Source organism: Corticium candelabrum, chromosome 1 (genome assembly GCF_963422355.1).
Source record: "Corticium candelabrum chromosome 1, ooCorCand1.1, whole genome shotgun sequence".
Taxonomy (NCBI): domain Eukaryota; kingdom Metazoa; phylum Porifera; class Homoscleromorpha; order Homosclerophorida; family Plakinidae; genus Corticium; species Corticium candelabrum.
This window is the reverse complement of record NC_085085.1, coordinates 16,438,898-16,449,926: the sequence shown is the minus strand read 5'-3', so window position 1 is coordinate 16,449,926 and position 11,029 is coordinate 16,438,898. Positions and strand designations below refer to the sequence as shown.

Below are 11,029 nucleotides of genomic sequence, written 5' to 3'. Positions count from 1 at the left end.
TTCTCTCTTCTCTCCTCTCCCCTCTCCTCCCTCCTCTCCCCTCTCCTCCCTCCTCTCCCCTCTCCTCCCTCCTCTCCCCTCTCCTCCTTCCTCTCCTCCTTCCTCTCCCCCCTTCACTCCTCTCCCCCCTTCACTCCTCTCCCCCTCCATCCTCTCCCCTTCCCTTCCTTCCTCCCTCCCCTTGCCTCCCTGCCTCTCCTCCTCTCCCCTGCTCTCCCTGCCTCTCCTCCTCTCCCCTGCCCTCCCTGCCTCTCCTCCTCTCCTCTGCCCTCCCTTCTCTCCCCTCCCCTTCCTCTCTCCACCCCCGACAAACATACAGTGGTTTTGCAACCATTCCGTAGCTTCATCACATCTAGCTTTAACTATTTAATTAATTTCACTGCATGTCACATCTGAAACAGCACCCATCTAGAATGCATTCTATTTAATAATATTTTCTTTCGCACCGAAGCAAAAAACATGAGTGTTTTGCCACATCCATCCTGAGTAAGCAAATGAAATACACTCAAACCTCCCTTATCCGGACCTCCGAGATCCGGGCACCTTTGCACCCTCGGAAACCTGCGCATATATGTCTTGGGGCTCCGATGTTACACACCGCGTAAACAACAAACTCCCGTATGTTCAGGCGCCAGTGCGTGGGAGTATGGCTTCGAAGAAAAGAAAGCGCGCCTGCATCAGTCTTGAAACGAAGCTTATGGTCATTGATGAAATCAGCAAAGGTCAGTCACAGAGACACGCCTCGGAAATCTTCGGAATTTCGAAGTCTACTGTGGCGGACGCGTGGAAACATCGTGATAAAATCAAAGACCACGTGTTTGCTGCCGAAGCACCAGAAGAATATGCTAAGAAGCGGAGAATTATTACTAGAATTGGGTCGTTTTTCCCACATACTGAACCTTAGTTCAACATTTCATAATTGTTGTGGCAGTTATTTTGCTCTTCTTAGAAAGAGGAGTACAAGAGTGTACACGCATCTTCCTATCGTAATGACACTTAGTACAAGACAGAATTAGAGTACAGTACATTGGTTATGTACATTAAGGTGGTCTGGGACTCCAAAGCTAACGCGCGTTACCTCTTTCTTTTATCCGGACATTCTGAAATACGGGCACTCCCCGGTCCCATATTGCCCGGATAAGGGAGGTTTGAGTGTACACAAATCTACATTCATGGTTACTGTACGCTAGGCGCACGCATGCGAGCACGCAACATCCGGGCCCCCAAGACCAAACGTTTCAAGCTCTATCCCAGCTATTTGCAATGTCTGGATTTGCAGACGAGAACATCTACTTCGACGAAGATCGTCCGTTTCATACACAGAAAATGCTCACCGCTCTGAAGAATTCTGGATATAGAACAGCAGTTCTAACGCAGACTGTGGACCTTGTTAATCATATATCTTCTGCTCCCTTCACAGATTATGAAATGTGCGAGTCTAAGTATGGTCTCAACGTGTACACAAGACTCACTGCAGTGTTGTCTGAGCAAAGCCACATTCAGGTGCTATCTCAAGATGCAGCCAAGAGTTACGATCTTGTAGCAGTTCAACCTCAAACAGACAAACTATTTCGGCAGTGCTGTGGCTCGCTGGACATTGATATTATAGCACTAGACATGACTCAACGTCTGCCGTTTTACTTGAGACCTCCGCAAGTTAGACAGGCCACAGATAGAGGAATCCATTTTGAGATACTTTATAGTCCAATGATTGCAGACTCAACAGCTCGACGTCACATCATTTCAACTGCTCGTGATCTGGTGAATTTAACTAAGGGAAAAAACATAATCATATCAAGTGGTGCTGCAAAACCTATCAAACTTCGTGGACCATATGATATCATCAATCTTGGATTACTATTTGGATTAAATGAAGGTGTTGCCAGGAAAGCTATATTAGACAATTGTAGGGCTACATTGCTCCATGCTCGGGTACGAAATGCAACAGCAAAAGGAGTTGTATCTGCTGCTATGGTTACTGATCTGAAGTCAGCTGAACTGTGGAAGTTGGAGCAACAGAAAGATGATGTGACTGATGAGCACAAAGGAGTTCAATACAGATATGTGGATAGTGGATCAGTAGGAATGGGGAAAATGAGCAAACGACATAGACAGAGTGAAGATGGATGTGCAAGTGTGCCTAATTTTAAGAAAGTAAAGCTGGTTGCTAGTGTCAAGACTAACATGGACACAGATCAACAGCAAACTATATCAGAATAGCTGCTATTATAATACATGTACAAGTGTACACATCAGTTGTAGCAGTTTACTGTAAGTGCAAGGACTATGAATCAGGCACAATCTATGTTGAAGAAGATGGAACGTGAGCAAGTTTGTGCAAAATGATTTCTGTTATTTCATGTACAATGTGCAGGTTCTGAGTAACCAGATAAATATCTTGACCTTTACTGCATCTTTGGCATTCAAGCCTGTTAATTAAGTCTAATTCTAATGTATGTGCACGGTGCCCTAAAATTTAGCAGAACTGGAAAGAATTCAATAAAACACATAAGAAGCCAAAGCAATGGTTTAATTTAATTAATGAAATGCATAAGATGCCAAAGAACTGTGGAACCATCATTTTATCATATTATCAATATGTATGTACCAAAGACTTCCAAGTGTTCTGGCAAGGTCAGCAATTGCATAGAGCAGCTCATCTACATGTGGCTATAAGAGTGAAGTACGTGCTAGTGAATTTCATAAATTCAGGGTAATATCTGGAACTTGACTCTCCTTCACATTTAGTTTATTTCTTTATTACTCAGTGCTAGCTTTTGTCATGATCTTCATCTTAACTGCAGCATAACAACTCGTTTATTAGCAGGTATCAATATTTGTATCAGCAGATATTGTCAATAACACCTAATTGCTCAACTGGGCTGTGATTCTTGTATAATCTGATAAGCGTTTTGCATGAGAACAAAATAAGAAGAACAACAATATAAAGCACCACAGAAAAGGATTGTATACTGTATGTACAGTATATCAGCTTGGCTATCACAATGTCACAAAGTTACTGGTAAAGTCAGCAATTCAGCGTTACCATGCAGCATAGATGCAACACATGCATACTACAAATCAAACACAAAAGAATGCAAGTGTTAGTATAGTGGCTTTATTTCTTAAATTAATTAACGAGCATCATATTGTAGTGATATCGATGCGAAGACTTCCGACTTGGAACTTTTAGTCGACTGTCTTGGTTTTGCTCTAATCAAGTTGATGTCAGCAGGTCGAACTCAAACTGCTGTGTTTGCCATCTGTATGTTCCAATCTCTATAGGATCATCCAGAGTACGCTCAACGTATGTCACATGATCCTTGTTGTCCACCAGTATAACACTAGTTGTTCTTAGCAAGAATTTATGTAATGATGCTGATCAACCAATAAATTAAGCAACAGTGACTGTACCTTGTGCCATAACCACCTGATGGTGTCTCGAACCCTTTAACAAATATTGAACTGGAACATTTTATGTATTCCTCCGGCCAGTCTAACAAAGGATAGTTACCACCAGGATGATGGCTGCAATTCACGAAAAGTGATTAGCAAGTCACAACTCACTAATGAGCAACAGCAACAATTAACCATATATAATTATATAAAAACTAATAGCCACCTTCTGAACTCACATCATCTAAACTCTACATGACCTAAGGATAAATAATTGCTCTTGTCTCCACAAAGGAGCACAACGGCAAAATGCTTATAGCACAATAATAAGCTTTTGAACAACTTCACTTTAATTGTTCTAAAGTGTTAGTGTACAACTTGGTGTGCATTGCTAATCAGTTGAGTTAATGTATAGTCTAGCTCTCATAATAAGTTTTATAAAAATGTAATTTGGCATCAATTTTATAGCCATAAGTTCATTGTTGGATAAAGATCAATGAGTATGATCCTATTATAATTGCTTTATTGTGCAACATCGCAAATCAATTGCAAGAATAACATGTACAAAGTCACAATTTGAAATATGAATTGTGAAGCAATATCAATTGCCTGACCAAGTATCATCAGACATCATCTTCAAGAGTTCTTCTACTAGCCCCTCTTTTGAGTCTTGGTATAACTGCAACACGTCTATAAATCTTTGCTTGCCATGAACCACCTTTCCCCATGGATAATCAACTGTCTTATTACTGAGACCATAAATTCCTTTAGGTATAGCAAAGCATTTTATGATTTCAAATTCAATATGCCAGGTATAACATGTTAACCAGGTGTCAGCTGTTGAATATCTCTGCCCTCCATGTTACTGAAATAAAAGACCTTGCCTGACCTGCAGTTGACCATGCTATAGCATTGCAAACATTTAATTAATTTATTCATCTAACTTCAGTTCTATTGTAAGAATGTTATATCCATTGAAATGAGTTCTTGTTTGTGCCAAAGGCTTCAAATATTCTTCTGGTAGCAAGTCACAACATAGATAGTCAACAACCAAAAAACCTGTCAAACAATTCATTTCAATTAATTTACTTGGGTCTTAATTAAAAGTCACCGCGGAAAACCAAAAAGTCACTGAAGACTAGAGTTATAACATCAATATGCTGACAAATCATGCAACTTAATTCACAAAACCTGGTCACTAAACTAGGTACTATGTTATTTCATACATGCAAGGTAACAATAATCACTTAGATTAGCTACCTTGATACAATCAAGTATCAATGTACCTAAAATTTAGCGTATACATCAGTAGCTCCTAAGTGGCAGTCAACACAGCAACAAAAAGAAACACTCTCACATACTTGACGCTACACAACATTCAATACATTTGCCATGCACATGCTCTTCTATAAGATATATTCAAAAAATTCTCATTCATTTCACAACCTGCAAATGCGGAGTCATTTCCATTCAGTGCTGTAATATGATTGTTTACAAAATTAGTCTAGCTAGCTTCCAAATGCCAACAAATTTAATTGTAACTTAATTTTAACTGCACAACAATAACTATATTGTTAATTGATAATTTGACTGACTGCATGTTTAACCAACTCAAATCAAGTACATTAATTAAGAACCTGTATGCACTATATGAATATATATATATATATATATATATATATATATATATATATATATATATATATATATATATACATATATATAATATAATATATACATATATATATATATATATATATATATATATATATTCAAATTAATTACCTCTTCCCTGGGCTTTAGGATTGAAATCAGAAACCTTCTGACAGTAGTTAGTAATAGTAGCAATTCTACCTGTCCTTGTAATGCCAAGCCAAGTGCCACCATTCCTTCCAGTTTTCATATCCATTCCTATATATTATATATATATATAATTACAATATAGAATAAGCTCACACTCCGAAGTGATTTCTTTCATTCTCGTGATACATCTCGTACTTCTAGCAAACCATCCAATCCAGAGTAGAGCCCAAACGAAACTTAATAAACCTAAACTCATGCAAGACACACACACACACACACACACACACACACACACACACACACACACACACACACACACACACACACACACACACACACACACACACACACACACACACACACACACACACACACACACACACACACACACACACACACACACACACACACACACACACACACACACACACACACACACACACACACACACACACACACACACACACACACACACACACACACACACACACACACACACACACACACACACACACACACACACACACACACACACACACACACACACACACTGCTCGTTAGCTAACATTGTGTTTGGCGAGCGATGGTGTTCTGTCTTTACCTATTCGCGTAACAATGGTTGCGTTACGTAGCAATAGTTTCTGTCAACGAAACGCGGGAACTCGGAAACAGAGTTTCAGTTGCTCTTCTTCTAGTTGTCTTCAATTCTTCGTTTACGCTTTAATAATCGTTTCACTCGTTTACTTAGCTAGTCGCCTAGCAATGGTTGCGTAGTGGCGTACCAATGGTGGCGTGCCAATGGTTGCGTAGCAATAATTTCTGTCAAACTAACACGCGGAAACTCAGAAACTCATTTTTCTCTTCTTCTAGCTTTTTCTTTCAATTCTTTTTGTCGCGCATCAATTTTTATTTTTTATTAGTGGCGTACGGGAGCAAAATCGAGAGTCATTTTACTCTTCTCGTCAAGAAGTTATAATTGAATCGACCCCTCGAAAGGGGTCCCTTGCTTCAATTTTTAGCGCATGTATTACGGATCGAGTCATAATTGTATTCATCTGGCATCGTCTTTTGTCGATCCGTCTTTCCGTTTTGCCGTAAATCCATATGACACGTGCTGACGTACGTATATAAATCTAGATATACATAAATAAAATATATCTCAAGCTCAATTGACATGATAAGAGAGAGGCTCGCTTCGCTCGCCAATAAATATACTAGTAAATGCTCGGTTAGCATTGTGTTTGGCGAGCGATGGTGTTCTGTCTTTACCTAGTCGCGTAACAATGGTTGCGTTACGTAGCACTAATTCCTGTCAAGCAGACGCGGAAACTCGGACAACACTCAGAAAATAGACTTTCAGTTGCTCTTCTTCTCGTTGTCTGTTCACGCTTCAATCGTCTCACTCGCTTACCTAGCTAGTCGCGTAACAATGGTCGCATAGTCACGTGATAATGGTTGCTTTGCTACCAATAATTTCTGTCAAACTAACGCGCGGAAACTCAAAAACAGACTTTTCTCTTCTTTTAGCTTTTCCTTTCCATTCCTTTTGTCACATTTCAGTCTTAATTCCTTATTAGTCGCGTACGGGAGCAAAAGCTAGAGTTATTTCACTCTTCTGGCCAAGAAATTACAATTGGATCGACTCCTCGAAAGGGGACCCTTGCTTCAATTTTTATCGCTTATGTTACGGAGTCCAAATTGCATTCATCTGGCATCGTCGTTTTGTCGATACGTCTTTCCGTTTTGCCGTAAATCCATATGACAAGTGCTGACACACGTATATATATATATATATATATATATATATATATATATATATATATATATAAAGATATAAATATATAAATATTTTTTGTCATCCTGTTCGAAAGTCGCCTTGTCTTTATTTTCTCCTCTTCCCTGCTGGACAACATGGTCATTCGGGAGTTTGATGTATGCCGCACCTTCACCCTGCTCTTTGAGCACTCAGCGCTCATCTTGTCTACTCGTCTGCCTGTGCTGCTTCCACAGTGTCCTCTACTCCTGATTTGTTTTCTCATCATCGTACTTTCTGCTTCCTTCTCTATAAATCTTTACAAATCATGTATTTCTGTTGTCTTTGGACCAGTACACGTTGTGCACTTGTTTGACATATCCAATAATAATACTTGTTTTTCATGTATGTTTTTTGTTTGTCCCATATGGGACATTCAGTTTTAATAAAAAAAATATAAAAATATATATAAATACATAAATATAATATATCTCGAGCTCAATTGACATGACAAGAGAGAGGCTCGCTTCGCTCGCCAATAATTGTATAAATATATAAATATATAAATATATAGATGTATAAATATATAAATATATGTATATAAATATATAAATATATGTATATAAATATATATATAGTGACACCCATATATTTGTACTAGAATTTTAAAAACTTTTCCCTGAAAAAAGAAATAGATGTAGGGATTGTATAAAGTAATAGAAACAAGATCTATAGATAATATGAACCAAAGCCAGACATCATGAGTGAATCCTTCCAACCCAATAAAAGTAAAATGTAGGGAATGTGGTTGGAAGGATTCACTCATGATGTCTGGCTTTGGTTCATATTATCTATAGATCTTGTTTCTATTACTTTTTATACAATCCCTACATCAATTTCTTTTGTCAGGGAAAAAGTTTTTAAAATTCTAGTTTGGTAAGTTTTTAGGAGTGCGAAAGCACAGCCTGCTCCAATAATTAAACAAAGATTTTATAGCCTAACAAAAATACACATTTTGTAAACTATACTTGGTCTACATGTCTAGTCTCATATCTCGAGCATGTGGATCTTAGGTTTACAGTGTACTTGCAAATTTGTTAAGAGCTATGCAGTGTTTGTGTATAGGTGGTTTGAATCAGACGTTACATTTAGTTGCAATAATACCACTAGTAAGTATGAAGCTGTATTCTACTTGCTTCAGAGCTACGAGCATACGTGCATGTATGTGTGTGTGTGTGTGTGTGTGTGTGTGTGTGTGTGTGTGTGTGTGTGTGTGTGTGTGTGTGTGTGGTGTGTGTAGATTGAAGAATGACTTTATGCAGATGATTAGCTGTTAGATCTCCTGGTTGTCCACAACAATTTCTAGATGCTTTCTTGCATAATCCTAAAATTTGTGTCCGGTGGGGTATGAGTATTAGCGTTTAAACAACTAAAGTTCTTGGTGTGGGCAACAAAGCAAGCTCGCATTTCCATTGATGGTCATGCATCACATTACAGAATGTTGATGAGTTTGTTATCTAGACCACTTAATTGAAAACTCAAGATTCGGTTAGATAGTCTTGTCACTACTATGAGAATCGAGATGCTAGTTTCAGCAGCGTCACCTTTTTCTTCGTCATCAATGTTGGCCAGGTGTCATTGAACGCTACACGCACACGCCGACATTTGTGCACGTGCACGTGATCGAACGTGTGTGTACGCGCGTGCCGAGTGTCTTGAACAAAAGCTCGACTTCTACACGCGACCGGCTTGTACACAGTACGAGGTCTTCGATTTGCGGGAGTTTGGTCTTAAATAAAATAAAATATGGTAGCATTAGACAACTGCAAAATTATTATCGTACGCCACACTTCTAGGCTCGTAACAAACGTCACATTCCGAGCGATGAAAAGTCGACATTTTGTGATGGAAGCGAGTCGAAGTAATATGCTTTTGCCATAATTCAAATGCTTGAAGGCGTTGATGTTCCAACTACGGCAAGAAGAGGTATATCGCGTCTTCGATTGCGATGACGTTCAACGTCACTTCTAATTAATTAATTACGCGCACTTCTTGCGTTTGCTCGTGCGATTCAAGAGAGCGATTATTTGCCTAACTGTAGGCTTTCAGGTTTTTCAACCACGAAACGTGTCAAGAATTCTTGTCGCCTTGTTGTACACGTGTACCCTAGACTGTTTCAAGCAACGTAGCAAGAGCTTGTGATTGGCTGCCTGGATATTGTTTGTTAACAATGGCTTACAACAATTGCGGTTGAACGTAAGTAGGGTAGCAAGTCTTAGCTTTAGATATGCCGTAGTCAAGGAGCTATGCGTGACGAAGGAGAAGAAGAAGAAGAAGAAGAAGAAGAAGAAGAAGAAGAAGAAGAAGAAGAAGAAGAAGAAAGAAGACAAAATCCAGCGAAAACTCCAAAATTGACGAGCGATTTTCTCCTTCTGAAGACAAGCTGAGATCAATTCAGAAGTAGTCAAGCGTAGTTGAACTTGTAAGGTTTTCTATCTGTCGTTTTCAAGAGATTTAACCGTATTTTAAGGTGATTTCTGAAGGTCTAAAATATGACCACGCCCACACAACCTGGTCAATCCTTACAGATAACACAAATAGCACATATCCGCTCTAACGACGGAAGCACAAAGATTTTAAGTCATAATAATTAGGTAGATAGTCACTAATCAGTCTTGAGTTATACTGCCATAAACGAACAGATAACTAAAATTGCCTGGAAGCTTGGCCCAGAGACAATATATAAATATATAAATACTAGTAAATGCTTGGTTAGCATTGTGTTTGGTGAGCGATGGTGTTCTGTCTTTATCTATTCATACAATCCAGGGGCGGATTCAGGATTTTCGAATGGGGGTTCCGTGACGTCACAAAGGTTAGGATCAGCCACGCCTCCAGATATAAATTAGCTATTTATTCACCTATACTATAGAACGGAAGTATACGTTAATCAATCTACAGTACTGGAGAATTTTGAATTGATCTTGCAAGTCTATACATGTCTTTCGCTAGACAGGCAAATGTTACCGCTTTCTTTCTTTCCGAAGAAAGCTTCTCTAGACATATATGGTTTCATGGAATTGTGAATGTTGTGACCATCAAAGGTGAAAGTACATTTCTATGAGATAGAAAATAACTACTTTGAAACATTATCATTGCAAGGAAGTAAATGAAACATGTTGTTGGAGAACAACTGAGATTGAAAACAAGTTACCCTAAATTAATGTAGAAAGAGTAAAAGTACCGTACGACTCACTCGCACTGTCCGACGATTCTGGACCTACGTCGAAAGTTCATAATCTGTACTGCACCTCCGTGTGAAGATACTTAGAACTAAAACGTGAGCTGTGAGTCACGTCAGGATGTAACAAGCACTGCTGTTACGCAGTCATCTCCGCGTGATGACGTCACAAAATTTTAGGGGGTTTCATGAAACCCCCTGAACCCCTCTAGATCCGCCACTGCAATCTAGCAATGGCTGCGTTACGTAGCAACAGTTCTGTCAAACAAGCGCGGGAACTCAGGAAACAGACTTTCAGTTGCTCTTCTTCTAGTTATCTTCAATTCTTCGTTCACGATTCAATCGTCTCACTCGTTTACTTAGCTAGTCGCCTAGCAATGGTCGCATAGTCGCGTAGCAATGGTTGCGCAGCAACAATGTCTGTCAAACTAGCCCGCAGAAACTCAGAAATCGGCCTTTTCTCTTCTTCTAGCTTTTCCTTCAATTCGTTTTGTCACGCCTCAGTCCTAATTCCTTTTTAGTCGCGTACGGGAGCGATATCGAAAGTCACTTCACTCTTATCGCCAAGAAATTGTAATTGAGACGACCCCTCGAAAGGGGACCCTTGATTCAAGTTTGAGCGCATATATTACGGGGTCAAAATTGCATTCATGTGGCATCGTTGTTTTGTCAATCCGTCTTTCCGTTTTGCCGTAAATCTATATGACAAGTGCTGATGTACGCATGTAAATATATAAATATATAAATATATAAATATACTAGAATTTTAAAAACTTTTTCTCTGAAAAAAATAAATAGATGTAGGGGTTGTATAAAAAGTAACAGAAACAAGATCT

At 39.1% G+C, this 11,029-nt stretch overlaps 2 protein-coding genes across 2 annotated transcripts; one reads left to right on the top strand and one right to left on the bottom strand.

Moving 5' to 3' along the window:
- Positions 1 to 1,224: 1,224 nt before the first annotated feature.
- On the top strand, positions 1,225 to 2,538 carry LOC134185557 (ribonuclease P protein subunit p30-like). Its single transcript, XM_062653373.1, has one exon. It carries the CDS (start codon positions 1,264 to 1,266, stop codon positions 2,218 to 2,220), a length of 957 nt encoding a protein of 318 aa, XP_062509357.1. The 5' UTR covers positions 1,225 to 1,263; the 3' UTR covers positions 2,221 to 2,538.
- Positions 2,539 to 2,897: 359 nt separating this feature from the next.
- On the bottom strand, positions 2,898 to 5,422 carry LOC134193476 (transport and Golgi organization protein 2 homolog). The gene is made up of 7 exons (XM_062662306.1): positions 5,353 to 5,422; positions 5,182 to 5,285; positions 4,341 to 4,455; positions 4,224 to 4,285; positions 4,011 to 4,161; positions 3,415 to 3,528; positions 2,898 to 3,353 (listed from the first exon to the last, which is right to left on the bottom strand). The coding sequence occupies exons 1-7, from the start codon at positions 5,385 to 5,387 to the stop codon at positions 3,218 to 3,220; spliced, it is 717 nt and encodes a 238-aa protein (XP_062518290.1). The 5' UTR covers positions 5,388 to 5,422; the 3' UTR covers positions 2,898 to 3,217.
- Positions 5,423 to 11,029: the final 5,607 nt, after the last annotated feature.

Coding starts and splice junctions, on each gene's coding strand:
- LOC134193476 (XM_062662306.1), bottom strand. CDS start 5,387: ATGTATCACGAGAATGAAAGAAATCACTTCGGAGT. Junction 5,286..5,352: donor GAAAGAAATCACTTCGGAGT/GTGAGCTTATTC, acceptor GAAAACTGGAAG/GAATGGTGGCACTTGGCTTG. Junction 3,354..3,414: donor TCAGGTGGTTATGGCACAAG/GTACAGTCACTG, acceptor ATTCTTGCTAAG/AACAACTAGTGTTATACTGG.
- LOC134185557 (XM_062653373.1), top strand. CDS start 1,264: ATGTCTGGATTTGCAGACGAGAACATCTACTTCGACGAAGATCGTCCG.